General features: G+C 47.7%; 1 protein-coding gene across 1 annotated transcript; it reads left to right on the forward strand.

Annotated features, from left to right (window-relative positions):
- Positions 1-675: 675 nt before the first annotated feature.
- Positions 676-23,285, forward strand: LOC144269751 (uncharacterized). The gene is made up of 10 exons (XM_077825549.1): positions 676-712; positions 3,497-3,568; positions 4,080-4,193; positions 7,449-9,134; positions 9,732-9,831; positions 10,168-10,316; positions 10,491-10,603; positions 18,844-18,933; positions 22,385-22,507; positions 23,082-23,285. Exons 1-10 carry the CDS (start codon positions 676-678, stop codon positions 23,283-23,285), a joined length of 2,688 nt encoding a protein of 895 aa, XP_077681675.1.
- The last annotated feature ends 1,460 nt before the right edge of the window (positions 23,286-24,745 follow it).

A 24,745-nucleotide genomic window follows, 5' to 3' on the forward strand; every position in this document is an offset into this window, starting at 1 on the left:
CCTTTTATAGCAGGAGATCCCGCCCCAGGACAAGATGGGGCCGTATGGGCTGGACAGAGCCCTTTACTGGTAGGAAGTTTTCTATTTCTCCAAAGCAGGCTTTGATGTGTACATAAATGTTGTGCAATCAGCAGCTCCTTGTTAGCTGTCCTTGTGCATTGGCACAAGGGGAATTCCCAGCTAGCCGGAGCTGTTTGTTGGTTACCCGTGCTCATCTTTCCTTTCTCAATTGATTATCAATTGTGTTGCAGACTAATGCACAGAGACTTTTATACGTATAATGGCATGTAACAGAGCCATGCACTCAGCCAAGTGCACCCGTCGTTTAAATCCACTCCAGTCAGTGCAGGGACACCAGGGATGTACTTTTTAATTTTTTTTGCCGCACAGGCAGTGTTCCCTTTCCATTGTTAAATGTCCTCCGTCTCTAAGCTCAGTCTCCACACAGCAGGCTTTCTACAGACCGACACGTTAATTCTCTGGCCTTTGGGCCATGAATTTAGACACAAGGGGCTCGGTTCTCTGCACCTTCACACTAGCTTTACGCTAATGTAACTCCTCTGACTGCAGTAAAAGTGGTGTTATAGAGGCAAGGGCCAGGAAAAATCCATCAACCTAAGCAATCATCATTATGATACACCCACCATTCTTTCACTTTACAGGGATGCTCTCAGCATGAGGAGGTGCCTACATTTCCATTCCTTAAAGGCAGGTAAGTCTCGTGCAGCATCCCTAAATAATGTTAGATAGGTTTCAGAGTAGCAGCCATGTTAGTCTGTATTCGCAAAAAGAAAAGGAGTACTTGTTAGATAGTCTCCTGAGATTATTTATGAAATACCTCTTGTTTGGGTCTCTATTGTGATATAGCCTTTCCTTAACAAAAATACAGTTTGGGGTGCTAATTATCTACTACAAGTATGTACAGGGTGCCCATCACCACAGCATCTGTGCCTGCAGTTATTACTGGCATACTTTAAAAAACAATGACACCAGGCACTATGTGTTCATGGCTATTCCATTTATAAACCAGAATAAGCAGCGTAAACATTACAGAGGGAGAAAAGTCCAATTAAGGTCCATTTAATCCCAATGCACATTTGGTCCCTACGCTGCTTTTACTAGTCCCAATGCAGGCAACCTGCACGATGGGTGTGGAAAAACCCAGCTGGTATCTATGGATGCAAATAGTGTGCAAATGCACTCCTTCCTGGTTTAGATACAAAACTGCCAAGTCATGCTGTAGTTGAAAAAATAATTAGTTCTTCTTCCTTCAGACAGTTAGATGGAGTCATATTACTGAGTAGATATAGCATGGGAAAGGTGGCAGATCCAAACAAATCTAGTGCACACTGCAAACATAATCCATTTGCGTATGTTACAAACTGGCCGAGCTGTCTCCCATTTTACAATACCTCCCCATGCTAAATGGTGCTGATGCCACTGCATACCTGTTTATCGTATATTAGGGCCTGAGCCAAACCCTGTTAAAGTCAATTAAGAATGGGCTTGTCTACAGATGGAGTGACTCCAGAATAGCTATTCATGTATTCCAGAATAACTACTCTTGGTTAAGAGTGCCTTACTCAAGATTATTTTAATCCACTTTGGGTAAGAGTGTCTACACATGGAGTTATCAGGAATAGCTATGGCACTTTAAATTCACACTCTTCGTTAATCTGAATTAACTTTCAAGTGTAAACAAGCCCAAAGGTATCCCACTGACTCGAAAGGGCATTATGCTGTCAAAGAGGGGTGAGTATAATTAAATGTAATCATTGCCTCAGGCGTTTAATGAAAACCAATTTGGGAGCAGTAATGGGGAATTAAACTGCTCTAGAGGGGAGATTCTGGGATGAAGCACAGCACAGAACTCGGAGCCTTTAAAAACACTAACATTTGGTCATACTCAGCTGTTATCATGACCTCAATCCTGAGAAGTGCTGAGTGCCCCCAATCTAACTAAAGTCAATGAAGATTCAGCAGGAGCTCAGTTCCTCACAGGATTGGGCCCTATGTTAGTAATTATGTAGATGCAAATCGGTGGGAGGGAGTGTTTAACTGCTGGCCAATGCAGTAGAAATTTTTCCACAAAGCTCTATTAAGGCCCCTGCTTATCACTGTTTTCTGACCAACTTCCACTTGATGTGTAACTAACATCACCACTTAAGGCCATATCTGGATTTGATCCAATAGACACATGATACACTGTGAGCACCTGAATTGCTGTTTGGTTCTGGTCTGTCTGAGCGTCTTTGCCTTTTGTGGCTGTTACTTGTTCTGCCATAGCCCCCTCGCTTCTCTTGCAGGCTGTATTCATCAAGTGACTCCTCAGTAAATGTGTCTCTGAGACTATCCTATCTGTTAACTTCTCAGACTAACATGACATTGCTTTTATAAGACAGACTGTCACATAATGGACAATGGTCTGACCTGGCAGCTACTTTCTTGTAAAGAAAATGTGACGTTCTAATGCAGATCGCAGCTATTCTTGGCATTTAAAATGCCTTTGCTGAGCAGTTCATAGCCCCCTTCATACTCCCACTGGAATTTAGGATAGCTGTCCCACACATCTGGCCATCCCATGAGTATCCGTATACAGGACTTCACCCTCTCCCATTTTTCTGCAGTGCCACGTGCTTTGAGGAACATTTGGAAGGGTAACAACCATCTTCTCCAGTTCTCTGCCAGGTTCCCTTTTGGACTGGCTTCATGTTGGCTAAGATTTAGTTCTCCGCTAACCCCATGTCAACACAGGAGTGCAGGTAAGACTGGAGTTCACTTGACAGGGCTCAGAGTTACAAGGGTTAAACCCCATCATAGGCCAGGGCTCCAGTACCTGCTGTTTCAGTTTAAAGGCAGTGGGGCAATGAAGACATTCTTATTGTGGGAGAAAAAGACATAGGACATCCAGGCTGGATGGAATCATGTCCTCTTTGGAGGGCAGCCTGCAGGGGGCGGCATAATCACATACCCTTGAGCAGGCCTGATTCCATCCAGCTAACTACAGCAATGCACACACCAGCCAGTGTTGGCATCTCTAAATGTGTTAGGAATTAAGAGGAATCAGGAGACATGACGGAACCCAGGGCTGCTCAGAGAGTGAGGGTGTGCTTGTTAGCACCAGCAGATGGATTTTTTTAGAACTATTTTCCTCAGTACCCAAACTGTCCCATTGGCAACAGGGGAGCGTGAAAATAACCTCTGCCAATCATTTATAAGGTGTCCTTTTAGCAAGAATTAATCAAGAGTAAAATTAACAGGCCTTCAGGGAAAGCTTGGAGAAGCACAGGCTGAGTCACAGACTGAAGTTTATTACGGTTAACAGCCCACTTGCATTTCCTTCTCTGCTACTCACAAGGGAAATATAACTGAAGCTGTGGCTGTTAGGGAAAGGGGTGGAGTGCTGGGAGGAACAGCAGCCAGTGGAGTAGGTTTGACTATAAAGTGGTAGGAAAAGGGAGAAAGACAGCATTTCAGCCTGCCTTTGAGTCTTCAGCAAACTTGGCCATGGCAGAAGGACGGGTCCAGTCACTTCATTACTCCATAGGGCTCCTGGGCATTGCTTCAGGTAGGAACCAAGTTTACCTGGCAAGGGAGGCTGGTGGTGGAATTGACGTTCTTGTCCAATGAGGTTACACATTTTAAATGGGGACTAACTAGATTCTGTTATGAAAGAAAGAGTTCTTCCCAGCAATGGGTTCTCTGAATCTTCCTGGCTTGGATAAAACCCTTAGATCTATAAACCAATCTGCATAAAGCAGTCAATAACATGTTTGTCTTGCCTTTCAAACACTGAGCTGAACTTTTCCATTTGGCCGGTTCTGGTTGGGAGTCAAACCTAAACTTTCCAATACAGTGTAGTTTCTAACATAATTCTTTACTGAGATTCACTTTCCTCTTTCTTTTCTCCTTCTGTCTCTCTTCCGTGGATTCCTCTTTTCCCTGATTGCTCTCTATTTCCATTCCTCTTTCTTGATTCCTTCTTTCTTTGCATTTTTCTGTTCCTTCTTCATCTCCCTCTGTCTCCCTTTTTCCTGGAAAGCTTTTAAGACGTTTCTTTCCCCCTGTGTTCCATGCAGGATCCCTCTTGCTAGCTGTGTACTCCTACAGCTTCACCAGCCCAGCCCCTCTGATCCCCAGCACGACTCTGGGCGTCCTTTTGTTTGTTATATCAGCTCTCTTGGCATATGCAGGTAAGACCAGGAGCACTGGCAGCTAACAGCCCTTTCTGCAGCTTATATACATATTTTTGTACTGACCTCTATTTTGCCAGCCGATAACCTTGCCAGATCACTGATTCTCTCACCTGAAATGATATGCCAGGGCACCAGTTTTGTCAATGTGCAGAGGGACTTGAGAAAGAAACATCAGTTCTAAATGAATCATTTACTGAGTTAGGCTCACTGCACTGGAAGTTTGCTCATTATAAAAACAATTTCGAAGCTCTGTAAGAGTGGTAGTTTAAGGGAAGGCAGTGAATTAAACTGTGTGTTAGTAAGTAGTTTGCCAAGGTCATAATCATTTTAGGGGGAAATCCCAGGTTATAAAAAGTTTCAAACTATTTTGACTGACTGGAGAATTACTCATGTCTCCCCACCAGGGGGAATGAAGAGACTGATGCTTAGGTTTCAGTACATTTATTTTAAGGGAGGCATTAATGGAATTGCCTTGTGTTGGTCCTGGCATTTTGCTAGATATTAAACAAAATGCTAACCAGAGGGGAGTGGTCATGGGTAACAAAGCTTTTAACCTCTAAGTACTGGGTTCAGATCTACTCTCAGCCAGTGCTGGCACAAAGCTGCCCTAAAGCCTGATCTAGAGTCCACTGAAGTCAATGGGAATCTATCAACGGGCCTCACTGGTTTGGGATCAGGCCCTTAGCATGGAGCAGCGTTTTGAAGGCCCTCGTGAAATGGGTTGGTAGCCTTGGTTCAGTGGGCAGGTGCTGTCTTCACGTCAGGCCGTGGTCAATCATGACAGAGGCCAGTGAACATCCTAGGGTTGCCAGGCACCCAGTTTTTGACCAGAATGTCCGGCTGAAAAGGGACTCTGGTGGCTCCGGTCAAAACCGCTGATCGGGCTGTTAAAATTCCGGTCGGCGGTGCAGTGGGGCTAAAGCAGGCTCCCTGCCTGCCCTAGCTCTGCACAGCTCCCGGAAGTGGCTGGCATGTCCGGCAACTAGGTGCAGGGGCAATAAGGGAAACTCCGTGTGCTGCCTCCGCCCCCAGTGCCAGCTCTGCAGCTCCCATTGGTTCGGAACCATGGCCAATGGGAGCTGCGGGGGTGGCTCCTGCGGGCACAGGCGGCACACACTGCGCAGAGCTGCCTAACCATGCCTCTGCCTAGGGGTCGGACATGCTGGCCGCTTCTGGGAGCAGCATGGAGCCAGGGCAGGCAGGATCCTGCCTTAGCCCCACTGTGCCACTGACCGGGAGCCACCTGAGGTAAGTGCTGCCTGGCCAGAGCCCACACCCCAAACCCCCTACCCCAAGTTGGAACCCCCTCCCACACCCAAACTCCCTCCCAGAGCCTGCCCCCACTCCCACATCCCAACCCTCTAACCCAGCCCTGAGCCCCCTCCCGGAGCCCACACCTTGCACCCCCTCCTGCACCTCAACCCCTTACCCCAGCCCTGAGCCCCCTGCTGGAGCCCGCACTCTCTCCACCACTCCAACTTCCTGCCCCAGCCGGAGCTCCCTTCTGCACTCCAAACTCCTCACCCCCAGCCCCTCCCCAGAGCCTGCACCCCCAGCCCTCACCCTCACTCCCTCCCGCACCTCAACCCCCTTCCCCAGCCCTGAGCCTGCTCCCGCGCTCCAAACCCCTTGGGCTCAGCTGAAGCCCCCTCCTGCACCTCAAACTCCTCATCCCCAGCCCCACCCCAGAGCCTTCACCCCAGCCCTCACCCTCCCCCACACCCCAACCCTGCCCAAGCCTAGTGCCCCCTCCCACACCCTGAACGCCTACTTTCTGGTCCCACTCCAGAGCCCACACCCCCAGGTGGAGCCCTCACCCCCTCCCACACCCCAACTCTCTGCCCCAGCCCAGTGAAAGTGAGTGAGGGTGGGGGAGAGTGAGCGACGGAGGGAGCGTGGCTGGAGTGAGTGGGGGTGGGGCCTCAAAGAAGGGGAGGGACAAGGGAGGGGCCTCAGGGAAGGGGCAGGGCAGGGGCAGGGCAGAGCAAGGGTGTTTGGTTTTGTGCAATTAGAAAGTTGGTAACCCTAGAATACCCGCACATGAAGGCTTGAGAGCTCTTGTACCCTTAGAGGTGAATTGCCTAATTATTACTTAGCCCAGTAGTTTGGGGGCATAAACGCAAAGGGTTAAATTATGGCCACCCTGCACTGATATAAGTGTGGAGCGCTTCTTACCCCCAACACACTTGTGCAGCAGCAGCCATGAATGGGCTGCTAGCTACACGGGAGCACTAAAGGAGAGGTCAGTCAGTACTGCAGTCTCCGGGGGAAGTATGTCAGGGCAGAGCAGATGTAACGACTGCTGTTTCTAAGGTTACTGCACCCCAGCCCCCTTGAGTCATAGCTGTTCCTCCACTGCACAGGCACAATGCCACAATGCCTTGCTCTAGCCCCCGCTCCCAACATGGAGCTGGTTCACAAGGCCATAACGGAACGGAAATGGAAATGGGGAAATTCTTGGGTGCTAAGTTCCAGCCCAGAATGAGCATCTCCCAGCCTAGGGATAAACTTCACAACACTAGGGGTTAGTAATGTGATCGTGGAAATCCTGAGGCACCATGGAAGGTGGTGGTCTAATATAGGAAGCGAAGAGGGCATGTAGCATGTTTGTAAAGTTGTAATACTGCTTTTGGGGTGATAGCGGAATTCCATTCAAACTCACATTTAACTTTAAGTCTCTCTAATCAAGTTCTCTGTCCACTTTCAGAGACAGGGCACTGTACTAGATTGATCTTGGGTCTGATCAGGTCTGGCAGTTCCTATGCTTCTTTATGAATGACTGGTTATGTATTAAGTGCCAACAAGTTGCTCTGTGCTGTACATGACATGTAATACACACAGGCTCTGCCCCAAAGGGCTGACAATCTAAACTAGACAGAAATGGAGCGGACAGGATGCACCGGGAAACCCAGAGGAGGGATCACCAGCACTTTAATTGTACTAGTCTATTACGACAATTATTATTGACTTTCTTCGTATGGACATAATGGAATTTGATGAAGAGACGATAATGGCTTGGGGGACACAGACTGGGAAGGATGGTCCATGAACAAGGGTTGGAGGTGTGGAAAATGGCAGAGAGTTTGTTGTGGGAACACGTGTAAGTTCATTATCATTAAGAAGTGATACAATTTACGTCAAAATGTGGCGCTGGGAGGTGTCACTCTGGCGCACTGACAAACAGCCTGTTGTCCCGGTGGTGTCTCTACAAGCTGGTGGCATCCCTGCTTCCTTTGTTTATTTCCCTCATAGGAGTTCAGAAGAGCCTGAGAAGTGCCCCCTTGTTCAAGTCGCTGTGTCTGACCATCTCAGTGCTGTGGTGCAGCTATGGAGTCATCCACATCCTGGCAGGGCAAGGGGTCCTGAATGGCATTGATGATTTCCGCAATGCCGTTGTGCCTGGCCTGGCAACATTTACTTTGGGGCTCCTCATCATTGGGGTGGTGGGCATCCTTCAAAGAGAGCTCATCCTTGCCATGGTTGCTTCTTGCATTTCGCTTGCCTGTGCCCATGAAATTGCCATGCTTTATAACACAGCTTTTGGTTCCTCGGCAGTGGCTTGCAATTATATGATTGTCTGCTTCATTGTGGGCTATTTTGCTGTGGGGAGGGGTCTTTATTTCCTCAGCAAGGAGAAAATCACCCTTCCTGGCACAGATCTGGCCAAGAGCAAGACCAATGAGCAGGTCCAGGCCAATGGTGCCAACACAAATGACTTGGCAGTCATTGGTCTGATCTTGAACATGCTGTCTGCCAGTGTCTTTGGCTGCAGGCTCCTGGGAGTGACCAGCAATCTATTTGTGGGCCAAGTACCTTGGCTTTGGGCAGCTGGGATTTACCAGATTGGGGTCTGCATTTTCTCTTACCGGGCCCTGGATACATTGGCTGCCACATTCTTTGGTTTCACCTCGGTGTTGAAATTTGCTGGAGGCTATTCTCTCCTGTACCGGATCTGGCAGCAGGATGAGCCGGTTTTCCCCGTCCCTTTCTTGGTGGTTTTTGCTATCCTCTTTGCTGTCTTGGGTCTTTTCATCACCGTTAAAAGCCTGGTGGATGGCCTGTATTTGCTCTTTTATGTGGCCTACTGCATCGCCCTAGCCTGTCGCCCTCATGGTTTTTTTGAAGGTGGTCCCCAAGGTGTGGATGTGGCCATCTTTGTGGCCTCAGCCCTTATGGCTCTCATTTACCAGTACAACATGAAGGCAAGTGCCAAAATCCCTACAGGGGAGGGAACGGTCCAGGCCTTGCTCTCCCGCAGCAGTCATCTCAAACTTCGTGAAGGGAAAGACCTTCATGCTCCCTACCTTGGCTATTCCAAGTATGCCGATGCCGAGGTGCTTGGCTTTGCATGCAGCGTCCTTGCTTCCTTTGCTATCACGATGACAGTGGACCCAAGGGCACCACTTGCTACCATTGTCATACCCTGGGTGGTGGTAGCCGGAGGCATCCTTAAGCTTTTATGTGGTTCAGTGGCCTTTGCCCGTGGTAAGACCTTGGAGAGCAGTGCCTTCATTCTCTATGGGGTCATGTGGATCATCTGGGGCTTAGCCAGATATGGTGGTCTCTATGGCACTAGCAGGGGCTTCCAAGTAGCTGTAGGCATCATTGCCCTCATGCTTGTCAATTGCTTCATTGTCTTCTGCACTCTCTTCCTAAGCATTTCCTGGTTCATTTACTCCCTCACCTTCTTACTCATACTCATCAGCTTCTTGCTGGATGCAGTCAACGCCATCCCAGCTGGCTATGATATTGCTGTCACCATCATCTTTGGGCTGGCCAGCTTCTACTGCTTCCTGTCTGCTCTTTTCAACAGTACCTTTGAAGGTTCCCACTTTCCTGTGGGTAGGCCTATTATGAAACTCAGTGGTACTGGGGGAGGAAGCACCAAATGCCTTCACTTGCCTGCCAGGAAAGCTTCCTCAGTCAAGCAAATTGCAGGTAAGGAAAATGTATAGTGGAGAGAACAGGGGTAGGGGTTAACTGAGGGGTTTCATTTTGAAGAGAAGTCATGATAGAAGAAGAGCTACATTTTTTTCCCCATCTGAATCTACAAACTTTGATTATACTATGGCATTTTGACCAAGGCAGTATGGTCAAATGGTTAGAGCAGGAGAGTGGGAAGTAGGGGTCAAATGCTCTCCTGGTGTAAGTGGGAGAAATTCCATTGAAGTCAATGGCATTGCACCCACTTATGTGGTTCAATATCTCCTGGTTTCTGTCCCTGGCTGGCCATCCCATCTACTTCATACAAATCCCACAGGCTGGCACTGCAACATGACACAGCTTCTGGGAATCCTTGCTGGGATATTTCAGGGGATAGAGGGGGAGGGTTACTCTCTGGATAGTGGGATGCCTACTTGCCTGCCTGGATATAACCTATAACTCTCCTTTAATGAACACTGGAAAATATACTGTAGTGGGCAACCCTTTAGCAGCCAGGGGATGAAGCCAAGGGCCCGTAGTTTGTCTTGTCCATCTATATCTCTTCTGTGAGTTTATGACTCAGCAGTTATCTGGGTTGTTTCCTGTTCTTAGAGATCATGAAGAATGGAGGAGCTTGTGGCATCCCCACCGACACAGTGTATGTTCTGGTGGCAGCCTGCAATCGACCTGATGCCGTAGAGAAAGCTTACAAGTAAGTGTTTTTACTACAGGCCCAGGCCAGGGCTTCTTCTAATAGTCTAGTGGAGACTCTAGTCACAGGCTGTAAGTGGCAACTGACAGCTGCTGTTGGGCAGTGTCTGCTGCAACAGGTCTGAAGGTGCAAGGGCCATGATTCAGCCCTCATAAGAGCAGTAAGCCTGCGGGTGAAGATCAGGGTTAGAAGAGGGAACAACTAGCGGGTAATTATCTCTGGAACATTCCTGGCTCCTGCCAGCTGATGGAACCAATTGGCTGGGACATCACAAGATTGTACAAAGAACAAAACGTGGTGGCTAAAGAGCATTCCTTTCTTTTGTCTTCTTTACAGGACTAAGCGCCAGGCTCAGGATCGCCCCATGTCACTTTGGATTTCTAGTCTGAAGCAGCTGGAACCTACGAAGCATTTGTTCAACCCCATGCTGTGGGAATTCATGGCGGCTGCCTGGCCATCTCCCATTAGTCTGGTGGTTCCCAGAGGTGAGAGAATATTGTTGCTGTCAAGCTTTCCCCAAGGTGGAGAGTAGTGCTGAGCCAAAACACAGCAACGTTGTGCACTGATGCTGGGCCGTTCCTTGCTTAGGTACATGGTACCACCACTGTTTGTAGACTCAACCCACATCAGCAAGTATTGTGTGGCTCTTCCCCTTACAGGAAAATGGGTGGACTTCCTGGGGATGAAAGACTCTGCTAAATATGTCGGTACCTCTCAGAGCATCGCCATCCGTATCCCCGACTGCTCCGTCACCACACATCTCATTGATCTGGTGAGTGACCAACGCACATCTCTCTCGGCTTGCTAAGGTCAAGCAGCAAGAAAAGTGACAGGTCTAATGATCACGTGGACCACAGTGGACAGGTTTGGTGTCAACAACTAGCAGTCAGCACATGGTGCAATGTCTAGGAACGGGTGTCAGGAGACCTAGGTACTTCTCCCAGCTTTGTCACTGTCTAATCTTGGGCAAGTCACTTCACCTCGCTGTTACTCCTGATGTAAAATGAGACGATACTAAAGCCAGTCAGGAATTTGTTGATAGGAAATTGCCGATTTGTCAAAACCAAAACATTCAGTGGAAAAGATCTGGAAAAAAAAGTTTTGGAAGTGTCAAAAGCTCCTGTTTCGATATTTTCAAAACAAGAAATGCCAGTTTTCCTGTTCTGAATGACTTTTTGTTTTGAGATTGAAGCTGAGTAAATAATCGTAAAAGGTCAAAATTGAAACAAAATGTTTTGACTGACCCAAACCAACAGTTTTTTTAGATTTTTGGTTCCTGAAAGTTTTGGAGATTTTGACATTTCATTCCAATTCAGGATGGGGGGGAAATGGTCAAAATCTCAACATTTTTCACGGGATTGTACAATCCTTTCCAGCCCAGCTCGAGGTGATACTCACTTTTGTAAAGTTCTGGGGAAGAAAAGTGATGAGTATTATTATTACTGGCACAAAAAACTTCATTAAGGTTACGGTTGCAGGCACACAAAGCAGTTGTTTGGTTGCACAGTTGCTTACAAGAATGTTTCAAAAAACCCAACAATCCAAATGTTAGAAACCTAGAAAATGCATAATTCTCACCCCTCTTGTCCGATTCACTGTATATTTACTAGAAAAGTTCTACCGCCATCTTACATCTAACCTCATATTTTGAATGCAATATGATCCTTTTTTGGACCGTGGAACAAATGATGCTTATTCAACCTAAATTATGGAACCAATGCCATTGCTCCATAAATTACCCCCAGCAGTGGTACGTGGGGTGACAACATCGCTGCCCAAATGTGCCTGTGTTAGTGTAATGCAGAAGTGGACAGCTGTATTTACCGTACCAAGTCACAGAAACAGCTCAGTCCAAGGATGTGATCCACATAGCTTCCATCTCAAGGCAACTCCTCTCTCTAATGTCACAATGCCACATGCTGAAAGCTCTTTGTTTTCCCATTTGATACATCCTTAAGGCCATTTACTCTGGCCTTTGCTGGGTAGAAAAGCTTTTGCCCTTTCCTGCTTGGTGCTGAGCACTTCTCCTGCTGTCTTCTGTATGAACTCTTGGTGGCAGCAGCAAATGAAGGTGTGGTTGGGTGTAATTCAGTGGTGTTGCCAGCATCCAGTGCCAGAGGCGAACAACAGCAAGGTTCGTTGCCCGGTATGCATCACCCAATAATCACAATGGGGTGGAGAAGCAGAAAAGTTTATTTGCAGCTGCAAACAAGGTACAGGGAGAATAGAATCTCAAATCCTGCACCCAGAGCAGGAAGTTACACAGGCTTTTATACATCCTTTCTTCAGCATACTTATCCAATAGCAAGCTGCCCTAAGTATCCATATAGCCAGCCAATCCAGTTACCAGCTAGTTCCCTTGTTCTCTGTACCAGCTGTTAAATCATACACAAAGCTGCTTTATTCAGCATTGTTCTTCCATATCTGCCCTGTTTGGCCTTATTTAGTTTCAGGCAGTCTGACTTTGCAACATATTGTTGCAGATCCTCAGCATAACTGCTGTGAGTGCCTCCAGGCTGGCGGGGGGGCAAGGACACTTGGGCCTAGTACGCATAACTGCTGTGAGTGCCTCCAGACGGGGGGGGTGGGGGTGGGGGGGGCAAGAACACTTGGGCCTAGTGCGAGCGGGCTTCATCGACACTTGTGGTCTTCCATCCCCTCGAGTTACCTAGTGGCCATGTCCAGTGTCCCCAACAACTCCCTCCTTTGAGAACACTCAACAGGCTTGGCTCTGAGTTTTCTCACTTGGGCTACTTATTTCTTTACAATAGGACTTTGCATAAGCACTTTGTGATAGCCTTGAAGAGAATGACTTATTAATTTTTGCAAAAGGGTCCTGACACATGATACTGCACAGCATAATACCATTAATACAAGCAATACAGGAAAGAGAAGTTTCAATAACAGGCTAAATAAACCACCAAGCCAAAACGACAAACCCCAGCCTGAAAACAAGGTTTGCAACCAATCGCTCTCGGGGGCAGAATGGGCAACCTGTGCTCCGGCTCGGGCATGGGCCTCAGCCTGTACCACCTTTTCATAGATCTCATAACTGCTATCATTTACATATACACAACATCGGGGCCCGACGAGGGCACAAGCCCCTCCTTGGGATGCCAAGAGATAGTCCAAAGCCAGCCTGTTTTGGAGGGAAAACGTCCTGAGCTGCTGTACCTCTTTATTTAATGTTTTTACTGCTGACCCTAAATCACTAACCGAGTCCTCTAACTCTAAGGCCACTTTGTCAAGTACCATTTGCAGCCTTACAGTATAGCGGCCTATGCATGCCATGGATGGCCCGGTAAACAGTGGCGCTATTCCCAGTACAGAGCACCCTACAAACTTCTCGGTTGTGTGAGGGGACTCTTTATATTGTCTTCCAATGCCGTAGTCAGTCCCCGCAGAGTCTTTTCTCGGGACTTAACAGAGGTATTTCGGGCATTTTTAATCTTTTTTTCTAGGCAGTGTGGCAGTTATTGACAGATGAGGAACTCCATGAGCTATATAACAGCTACCCGTCCAGTTGGCTGGCAGCACCTTGTAAGCCTTTCGCCCACATACAAAATAGTGACACTGTAGGGCACAGTAAGGACTGTTTCTTAAGGGGATTCCTGGGATATTTAAGGCTGCTTTGGCTGCTGTTCCAAACAGTTCATATGCCCCTAAGGGGGCATCCCATCCTCCTGATTGGGTACAAGTGGGAGTGTTTCTAATTGTGCTGTTCAAGTTACACTCGCCATAGGGACCACTACAAACCCACCATTGGCTTGCTACATTGGAGATATTAACTGGACGGCTAGTTATATTTCCAAACCCTTCTTTTGTAGTAAGATTATTCGTAAAAGTTTCCCTAAAAGGGGAGGAACCATTACATCCACACTGCTGGCCTCCCCTTTTGGTCTTTATCCAATACCCATCAGCCCACTGTGTAATAACACAGGAGCTCTTTCCCACAGGACACCCATAGTGATCAGATTGGTTTCAGGTAAAACATAACACTCCCTCAGTGAGTACTGCAACTGAATACTTCTGGTCCTGATAGGTGGCCTGCTGTAAAGAGGTCTTGTTCCAGAACGGCAAGTCCATTCTTTCCTGCTCTTTGGTGGTGGCTAATTCTGCTAAGGTCAGGGGCAGCATGTCAAGGGGCATTCCCGTTTTGGGGGACAGTGGGGTTGGAGCACATACCCAGCAATCAGTCTGGTTTGTTAAAGTAGCAACATGGTGCTCAAGCGAAACAAAGGAGTTATGCTCCCGATATGCACAGTTTGGAAATAACAATACAGAGAATAACAATGTTACCCAATTAATTATTATCAGAGTCTTCCCAACCCAGGGTCTCCAGTATCTGGGTGGGCCCATTTTGGCGTTAAGGTGCCTGCTATTTTTGTCTCTTAAACAGTAGCTTTAGCCCGAGATCATCACTAGATGAGGAGTCAGCAGGTTGGATGGTCCACTGTTCTGCTGACGAGGGGGCGGGTACTGCCTTCAGATGAGGGTGATGGATCCAGTTCTTGTGTCCCTCAATCTTTGCCGTTGTATGGGAGATCGGCAGGATGGTATAGGGTCCTTTCCACTTTTCCTGGAGTGGCTCGTCTTTCCAGGTACGAACAAGCACCGAGTCACTGGGCTGTAAGGAGTGGACAGGAGACTCCAAGGGGAGAGGCTGGGAATCCTTGGTATACCTGTGAAGAGACAAGAGAACAGCAGACAGGGAACACATATACTATGACAAAAAACAATTACCCAACTCCCATTCCCCTGACAGAACCGGGGTGCCATTCATAGGCCATGCCCTTCCAAACATAATTTCAAAGGGACTAAGCCCTAATCTACCCTTTGGGAGAACGCAGTAGGACGAGGGGCAAAGCATCAGGCCATTGCAGTGAGGCTTCTTGGCACACTTTTGAGAGACGTCATTTAAGGGTCTGATTGTTAGTCTCCACTACCCCACTGGCTTGTGGTCTCCAGGGTGTATAGCGTTTCCAGGGGATCTGTAAGGCATTTGAGATGCTTTGGATGATTTTTGACGTGAAGTGTGTCCCGTTGTCAGATTCCATTCACTGGGGGAGTCCAAAGCGAGGAATGATCTCCTTAACAAACTTGAGGGCCACTGTTCTGGCAGTGCAGTTACGGCATGGGAAGGCTTCTGGCCATCCGTTGAACCGATCCACTAAGACAAGGAGATATTTGAACACTTGGGTCCGGGGAAACTCAGTAAAATCTATTTGCCACACCCATCCGGGGCCCGGAGTGAGTTCTAGGGCAGCTGGTGGCATAGGATGTCCTGGTCGGGGGTTATTCTTTTGGCAGACTAAGCAGCCCGCTTGTACCTGGGCAGCCAGGGGTCGGAGTCTGGATGTGATAAAATATTTTCCCATTAGTTGGATAAGTGCTTCCCTGCCAGCACGAGTGGTTTGGTGCAGTTTCTGCAATACTGGCCGGATCATGCCCTTTGGTAGAAGGTTCTTCCTTTCCGGGGAATGGAGCCATCCCTCCTTTTCCTGGAGACCAAGTTTGTTAGTTAGCTGATTCTCCTCCCCAGAGTACTGAGGGGTTGGAAGCTCCCCTACTGATGGGATAAGGGCATGCATACGAGCGTTCTCAGTCTGAGGGGATGGCAGGGTGGCAGCATGCTTAGCCTCTCTATCTGCCCTAGCATTACCGCTGGCCACATCTTGATTTTCTCTTTGATGGGCTTTACAGTGTACCACCGCCACTTCTGTGGGAAGTTGTACAGCTTCTAGGAGCCGGAGGATTTGGTGCCCGTACTTGACTAGGGAGCCTTGGGCTGTCAGCATTCCCCTTTGCTTCCATAGGCCAGCGTGAGCATGTAGGACTCCAAAAGCATACTTTGAATCGGTAAAAATGTTGACCCGCTTTCCCTTTGACAGTTCAAGTGCACGGGTCAGGGCTATTAGTTCGGCAAGCTGGGCAGAGGTCCCAGCGGGCAAACCTTCAGCTTCCACAGTGTCATGGAGGGTCACAACAGCATAACCCGCCCTCCTTTGCCCATCTATTACGGTACTGGTACCATCAGTGTACCACTCATAATCTGCATTTGGGAGGGGTACATCCTTTAAATCCAGAGGCTGGAGTACTGGGCATCTATGATCTCTAAACAGTCATGTTCCTGTTCCTCTGTTTCTGGCAAGAGGATGGCTGGGTTAAGGGAGGGGCAAGGCTGTAAGGTGACTTCAGAGCTCTCTAACAGCTTAGCCTGATACCGAGCATTCCGAGCCTGGGTGAGCCAGAGCCCACCCTTTGTGTCTAGCAGGGCTCGGACCATATGGGGAGTATAGATTTACATATCCCCTCCCAATGTTAGCTTCTCAGCTTTCTTAAGCACTAGGGCAGTAGCTGCGACCACCCGTAAACATGCCGGCCAACCCTTTGCAACCTGATCCAGTTGCTTAGAAAAATAAGCCACGGGACGTCCCCATGCTCCTAATAGCTGTTTGAGCACTCCTAGGGCCACCCCCTTTCGTTCATGTACATACAACTGAAACAGCTTAGAGAGATCCGGCAGGCCCAGAGCCGGGGCTTCCATCAACTTCCTTTTCAAGATTTTAAATGCCCTGTCGGCTTCTGGGGACCAGTGAAAGAGATCGTGATCCGTTCCCTTTTACACAGTCGTACAGGACTTTAGCCCATAGTCCAAACTCTGGGATCCATATCCTGCAAAAGCCTGCCATACCCAGAAAAGCTCTGAGCCGTTTACGAGTGCTTGGGTAGGGACTTGACAGATAGCTTCCTTTCTTTTGCTTGAAAGCTGATGCTCCTCTTGCCTCAGCTGTAACCTGATTCCGCTCCACCTCAGACAACAGAGTTCTCAGGAGGATATTACAATTGTTCCAATCCGGCTTGTGACTACTGACACACCCCTCAAAGACTGAAATAAACCAGCTTGGGTTCGTGGAGAATTCCCCAGCCTGTGTTTTAAAAGCTGCTAAGTCTATTGGATTGAATGGCACATGGGTGTAAACTTGCATGGTGGTAGCCTGATGTCCGTCTGCCCCTGGGCAAGCCACAACAGTCTTGGTAATCAAAGGATAGAGTCCCACCGAGGGGGCAATCTCTGTAACCCAAGGCATCCTACTCTTATAAGGTGGGATCGTGGGGGCCAAAGGGGACTCCGGATCTGCCATTACAGTGGGGGTGGAGGTCTGGGGACTAACATTAGCTGCTACCGAACCAGTCGGAGTCAAATTACAGCTCTGCAGAATTACAGCTCTGTTCTATCTCTTAAAGCCATAAACGCTTATGCATACAGATGTTCATTCCATTTACCCATTCACTGACAAAACAAAACTAATTGGAGGATCATATTATAATTAATTGACCCTCCCGGTGGCCACCATTCCTGGTCCTCTAGCCGATATTGAGGCGAGTCTACTGTACAAAACCTTTTCAATTTGCTTTTTGTCATTGGATCTGATCCAAACACTTTCCAGTTTGCTAGAATGCATTCTAGGGGCGTACACTGTGCCCTAACCCCCGAGCTCTGTCCCTGTCCCATACCTACAGGGTAACTCTTGGCGTCCCCAGGTTCCAATAGAGCATACAATCTGGATTTCAAAAGGTTCCTACCTTATCCAAGGGACCGGTTCCCCACCATTGCCCGCAGCTGCTCCTCCCCTATGTCCTAGGGACCGGTTCCTCACCGTCACCCACAGCTGCTTCTCCACTATATGAGTGCGTTGCACTGTTGTGCCCTCCAGGGGCGATCAAATCGCGTCTCCTCCGAGGCCCCCGATGAACTCACCGGTGCGCACTGGGCGTCGGTTCTCGCCGCAATCCTCGACCTCCAGGAGGGGTCCGGGCAAGGCTAAATAGAGGCCTCGTCGCCCACCCAGGGACGCCAAAAGCTGTTGCTGGCACCCAGTGCCAGAGGCAAACAACGGCAAGGTTCATTGCCCGGTGTGCGTCACCCAATAATCACAACGGGGTGGAGAAGCAGAAAAGTTTATTTGCAGCTGCAAACAAGGTACAGGGAGAATAGAATCTCAAATCCTGCACCCAGAGCAGGAAGTTACACAGGCTTTTATACATCCTTTTTTCAGCATACTTATCCAATAGCAAGCTGCCCTAAGTATCCATATAGCAAGCCAATCCAGTTACCAGCTAGTTCCCTTGTTCTCTGTACCATCTGTTAAACCATATATAAAGCTGCTTTATTCAGCATTGTTCTTCCATATCTGCCCTGTTTGGCCTTGTTTAGTTTCAGGCAGTCTGACTTTGCAACATATTGCAGATCCTCAGCATAACTGCTATGAGTGCCTCCAGGCGGGGGGGTGGGCCAAGGACACTTGGGCCTAGTGTGAGGCGGCTTCATCGACACTCATGGTCTTCCATCCCCTCGAGTTACCTAGTGGCCAGGCCCAGTGTACAGAGCGCTGCACGTGGGAAACTTCCTACAGCAATGCTGACCTTTGCACCTATGCCCCATTGATACAGCTCCAAGTGGGGCCACATTGATCGCCCAGAACAGTGTGATGGCTGGTGTTCCTGTACTAAGGCAATTTATTTGGAACCTGATCCTGACCTTCCACAAATCAGACCCCTTCCCCACTGCTGTGTCTGTGGGCCTTTGCTGAAGAAACCATGACACCCTGCCTGCTCCTTTGATAATTTGCTTGCTGCCCATATTTACATTGGGGTTCCAGTGTAATTTACTGTCCCAGGAAATTAAAATGTTTCATTCCTTCCTGAGGAAGTGTGCTCCAGGAATTATTTTGGGGCAGTTCTCTGGCCTGTGTAATCCAAGAGGTCAGACTAGTTGATTACAAGGGTCTCTTCTGGCCTTAGAATCGATAAGACCTCCTCAATTGAGCCTAATTTTTCATATCTTCCTCACTGTACTGTTGTCCTCACACTCACACTCTGGCACCCTCCTTCAGTTAAAATGGGTTTCAACAAACAAAGTATAAAGTGAAATGAATCCCTGAGCATTATTGTTTCTGTGCTGGAAGCTCTGTTCAAAACCCACTTTCTCATTTTGCTCTCAATTACCAGGTTGGCCCCATTGCAGTCACATCAGCCAATCCAACTGGAGAAGCAGACACCACTCACCACAATCAGGTGTACGCCAAACTGGGAGACAAGGTAATCACCGTGTGCTTCTTCACATTCATCATGGGAGCTGAGGGAGATGTGATTGCAAGTTGATATCGATTTGCTCCCAGCGGGCAAGTCAGTGGTTAAAACTAAAATCCAGGGATAGATTGTAAATTAGAAGCTTATTGAGGCTTATCCCAGAAAGGCCAGGGAGGGAGAGAAAGAAGGCTGGAAAAATAAGGAATCAAAATAAACACAAACATTTTTATTTTTCATGACACAGTCTGTGACCCGCCACTGTAGTTGGTTTCTCTTCAGATCCATAAGGATGTGAATGCCATACAGCATTTCATAGAATCATAGAATCATAGAATATCAGGGTTGGAAGGGACCTCAGGAGGTCATCTAGTCCAACCCCCTGCTCAAAGCAGGACCAATCCCCAATTAAATTATCCCAGCCAGGGCTTTGTCAAGCCTGACCTTAAAAACTTCTAAGGAAGGAGATTCTACCACCTCCCTAGGTAACGCATTCCAGTGTTTCACCACCCTTCTAGTGAAAAAGTTTTTCCTAATATCCAACCTAAACCTCCCACACTGCAACTTGAGACCATTACTCCTTGTCCTGTAATCTTCTACCTCTGAGAATAGTCTTGAACCATCCTCTTTGGAACCACCTCTCAGGTAGTTGAAAGCAGCTATGAAATCCCCCCTCATTCTTCTCTTCTGCAGACTAAACAATCCCAGTTCCCTCAGCCTCGCCTCATAAATCATGTGTTCCAGACCCCTAATCATTTTTGTTGCCCTTTGCTGGACTCTCTCCAATTTTTCCACATCCTTCTTGTAGTGTGGGGCCCAAAACTGGACACAGTACTCCAGATGAGGCCTCACCAATGTCGAATAGAGTGGAACGATCACGTCCCTCGATCTGCTGGCTATGCCCCTACTTATACATCCCAAAATGCCATTGGCCTTCTTGGCAACCAGGGCACACTGTTGACTCATATCCAGCTTCTCGTCCGCTGTTACCCTTAGGTCCTTTTCCGCAGAACTGCTGCCTAGCCATTCGGTCCCTAGTCTGTAGCTGTGCATTGGATTCTTCCGTCCTAAGTGCAGAACCCTGCACTTATCCTTGTTGAACCTCATCAGATTTCTTTTGGCCCAATCCTCCAATTTGTCTAGGTCCCCCTGTATCCTATCCCTACCTGCCACCGTATCTACCACTCCTCCTAGTTTAGTATCATCCGCAAATTTGCTGAGAGTGCAATCCACACCATCCTCCAGATCATTTATGAAGATATTGAACAAAACCGGCTCCAGGACTGACCCTTGGGGCACTCCACTTGATACCGGCTGCCATCTAGACATGGAGCCATTGATCACTACCCGTTGAGCCCGACAATCTAGCCAACTTTCTACCCACCTTATAGTGCATTCATCCAGCCCATACTTCTTTAACTTGCTGACAAGAATACTGTGGGAGACCGTGTCAAAAGCTTTGCTAAAGTCGAGGAATAACAAGTCCACTGCTTTCCCTTCATCCACAGAACCAGTTATCTCATCATAGAAGGCAATTAGATTAGTCAGGCATGACTTTCCCTTGGTGAATCCATGCTGACTGTTCCTGATCACTTTCCTCTCGTCTAAGTGCTTCAGAATTGATTCCTTGAGGACCTGCTCCATGATTTTTCCGGGGACTGAGGTGAGGCTGACCGGCCTGTAGTTCCCAGGATCATCCTCTTCCGTTTTTTAAAGATGGGCGCTACATTAGCCTTTTTCCAATCTTCTGGGACTTCCCCCGATCGCCATGAGTTTTCAAAGATAATGGCCAATGGCTCTGCAATCACAGCCTCCAACTCCTTTAGCACTCTCGGATGCAACGCATCCGGCCCCATGGACTTATGCACGTCCAGCTTTTCTAAATAGTCCCTAACCACTTCTTTCTCCACAGAGGGCTGGCAACCTACTCCCCATGCTGTGTTGCCCAGTGCAGCAGTCTGGGAGCTAACCTTGTTCGTGAAGACAGAGGCAAAAAAAGCATTGAGTACATTAGCTTTTTCCACATCCTCCGTCACTAGGTTGCCTCCCTCATTCAGTAAGGGGCCCACACTTTCCTTGGCTTTCTTCTTGTTGCCAACATACCTGAAGAAACCCTTCTTGTTACTCTTAACATCTCTTGCTAGCTGCAGCTCCAGGTGTGATTTGGCCCTCCTGATTTCATTCCTACATGCCCGAGCAACATTTTTATACTCTTCCCTGGTCATTTGTCCAATCTTCCACATCTTGTAAGCTTCTTTTTTATGTTTAAGATCCGCAAGGATTTCACTGTTAAGCCAAGCTGGTCGCCTGCCATATTTACTATTCTTTCGACACATTGGGATGGTTTGTCCCTGTAACCTCAATAGGGATTCTTTGAAATACAGCCAGCTCTCCTGGACTCCTTTCCCCCTCATGTTATTCCCCCAGGGGATCCTACCCATCAGTTCCCTGAGGGAGTCCAAGTCTGCTTTCCTGAAGTCCAGGGTCCGTATTCTGCTGCTTCCCTTTCTTCCCTGTGTCAGGATCCTGAACTCGACCAACTCATGGTCACTACCTCCCAGATTCCCATCCACTTTTGCTTCCCCTACTAATTCTTCCTGGTTTGTGAGCAGCAGGTCAAGAAAAGCTCTCCTCCTAGTTGGCTCCTCCAGCACTTGCACCAGGAAATTGCACCAGGAAATTTCTGGACCTAGAAGTGTTAAAGCCCCTGACATTCTAATGTTCCAGAACCCTTGGGGATGTCAAAGATTCTAGAACCCTTGTTGTCTTTTGTTTTAGTTTTCAGAACTAAACTTCTAAGTCTATGAGCAATGCTGTACAGACTAGAACCATTGGGAGTTATAAAATGTTCTGAATCTTAGGGGACTCTCCTCTTCCATGAGCACTGCCAATTAAATTACCAGATCCTTGTATTTTCCAGTTTTTAAACTCTGAAAGCAGAGTTAATGCCTTAAGTAATCCCATGAATGTACTGGATATTTCCCACTGAAAATACAGAACTTGAGACAACAAGTTAATGGCAAGTTCATGTGAGGATGACTTAGGCTCAGAGTAAGGGGGACCACTGTTCTTTCACCATTCTCACATCTGACCATTCTGACATCCTACGCATACAAAGGCAACCTTAGAGATGCTCAGCGGATGTAAACCAGCATAGCTCCGTTAAAGTAAATGGAATGGTGCCGATCTACACCAGCTGAGGATCTGGCCCTTGAGTTTTAATTAGTGAACTAATTCCACTTTGCATTGGTCAAAGTCACCCAAGATCACTGGGTGACTTCTGGAAATCACCAGGGATTTCTGGTGACTTTGGCCAATGCAAGGTGGAGAAAGGAGAGGGAGGGGATGGGAATCTGTAGCATGGCTGTAGGTAATGCTAAATCCATTGAGAAAGGGGAACTCTCCCCCCTTTAACCAACTGCCTGAGAAGGGTCCCGTAATATGAGTGTTGCTTACTATCAAGGTGGATGCAGTTCTATGCGATGGGCCTTCTCCAGAGAACATTGCCTCCACTGTTGTGGACTGCACCAAGATTGAGAGTGGAAACATAGGGTTCTTCAGGGTCGGCATTGTTCCGAAATCCCAGGTAAACCATCTCTTTTCTGTATTTCTCTTCCCCTTCTCTCTCTCTTTCCCTTCTCCACTGAGTGGGTACTGGAAGGACAGGGAGGCACCCAGATCCACAAGGAGGCAAAGACATCTCCAACACTCTAGAGCTGGAGAGCCAGGGACTGAGAGTTAGGATGCCCGTGTCCTGTTCCTGAGTCTGATGTGACCCTGGACAAGTCACTTTCCCTCTCTGTGCAAGAGCGTCTCCATCTGTAGCATGGGGTTATGATACTTGCACATTTATGTAAAGTGCTTTGAGATCCAAGGTTGAAAGGTGCCTCATACGTTAGTGCAAAGGGTTTTCCTTATTCCATTATATGAAAAGATGGAGGGGAATCCATTGCCAGTCAGCCGCTGGGACTTTGAAGTGTATGTTCTTCATTTCTGCCAATCCAAGAGTCTTTGAGCTGAAGTGAAGGCTGGGTGCAACTCGCAAGAGAGAGGGGCCAGCCAGTGTGGCTTTAAAAACACTATGGTATCTTGTGATGGCAAAAGAAGTTAGTGCTGTTGCCACTCAATAGCCAAGTCCCAATCCTGTTTGTCAACTCTAGGTACTACAGATACTGGAGCAAGTGCAGAGGAAACACATGCAGGGCCATACCAATGGCAGCATTGCAATGGCGGGCCAGAAGAAGCAGCAGCACCTCTCCCATGCCATCTCCAATGGGATACATGCTGCCAGCCCAGAAGAGAGCACATTGACATCATTCACTAACAGTGTGTTCAGCGCTGATGAAGAGGGAGCAAAGCTCTGAGCAACCCAGTTACACATTCACCAGGGAAGGGCTTTCCAGTAAGTGACATGCAGATAAAAATAGAGGATGGAAGAGAGATCCCGGTCTTAGGTGCAGTGAATCCACCCTTCTACGGATATTGCTAAACTGTCCCTGCCTGGGGGTGATTTATAACCCAGGAACGTACACTGTTAGTTTTCATCTTTGGAGTCCACCAGATTTCACCAAATACGATCTATGATCAAACAGTCTTACTGGAGTGATTTACTGGCCCCAGGTCCCTCTTCAAGGGTTTATTCTTCACCCCAATTTGAAGACTGGTCATATGGCCTCTGATTTGGGAAAGTCTTTCTGTTTATGTTACTTATATTGATTTGTTTAGGAGGGAACCCTACATGAAACAAGTGGTGAACCCTGCCCCCCTCCCCAAAATAGATCTTTTCAGAGGCTTGAATCCAGGGGTCATGAGTGCAGTGTAAATATCAAGGTTGATAGGAGATGTCCCTGGATGTTGGCACCTTCTTCCAAGAAAGACAGGTACCTAAAGTTTAGCTACTTGGCTCAAAATGAAGATTGCAGAAGTAGTGGAGTTTCAGGAAAGACTCTCCTTTCTGGGGGAATGATATCGCCCTGGGAGCTGACAGTGTCTACACTGCAGGCACATTTTTGAAGGATCAAATGCACTTAAACCTGAGAATGCAGAGCCAGACCCTTGTATTGATTTTTCAGTTTGCTGGCCGAACCAAACAAATGTTTCAGGTCAAAACGGACATTTTAATTTTTAGAATGAAATGTTTTGTTTCAACTTTTAAAAATAAAACTGAGATAAATTTAGAAATGCAAAGTTGTTTCGAACTGAAGAATCAAAACGTTTCACTTTGAAAATGTCAGAATCAAGCATTTTAGTTTTTTTCAACATGAATTCACAAAACGTTTCTGTTGAGCCAAATCTGTGGCTTTCATTGTATACTGTAATGATGCACATTTGTACAGCAAGTTTCATGTCTCTGGTGCAGGTTCTATATGGAGTAGTGGATGCTGAGCTAGGGAAGGAGAACAGGAGATTCAAACTCACATGAGAAATTGCTCACAGGATGAACCCTAGCTGGATATGGAAATTCAGCCGTTATTGTTGCCTTCACCTGCCCTTCCTCTTTCCAGCCAAACAACTCTTGAGCCTGATTCTGATCTCACTTTGATCGGTGTGAAGACTTGATCAAACTCCAGCTAATGTCAATGGAAAGGACCTTGCTGACTTCAGTGGGAGTTTGATTGGTCTTTGAACTGGGTGTTAAATTCAGTGAGGTCTGTGGAATTATAGTAGTATACATTTCACAAATCCAGAGGATCGGTGCTACACCCGCAGCTTTGGAAAAGTCTCTTGGAGGAACACATCTGATGTGCCAGACCCCCAAGGGGTCTCACTCTTCCATCGTGGTAGGCCAGGTGGCTTCACCGCCTCCTTAGACTGAGTCTCTGGG

Source organism: Eretmochelys imbricata, chromosome 9 (genome assembly GCF_965152235.1).
Source record: "Eretmochelys imbricata isolate rEreImb1 chromosome 9, rEreImb1.hap1, whole genome shotgun sequence".
NCBI lineage: Eukaryota > Metazoa > Chordata > Testudines > Cheloniidae > Eretmochelys > Eretmochelys imbricata.

What these genes read in the sequence shown, in the direction of transcription:
- LOC144269751 (XM_077825549.1), top strand. Translation starts at nt 676, where the DNA reads ATGAGGAGGTGCCTACATTTCCATTCCTTAAAGGCAG. An exon ending in TTTCCATTCCTTAAAGGCAG is followed by an intron (nt 713 to 3,496) that starts GTAAGTCTCGTG and finishes TTGAGTCTTCAG; the next exon opens with CAAACTTGGCCATGGCAGAA. An exon ending in CTCAGTCAAGCAAATTGCAG is followed by an intron (nt 9,135 to 9,731) that starts GTAAGGAAAATG and finishes TCCTGTTCTTAG; the next exon opens with AGATCATGAAGAATGGAGGA.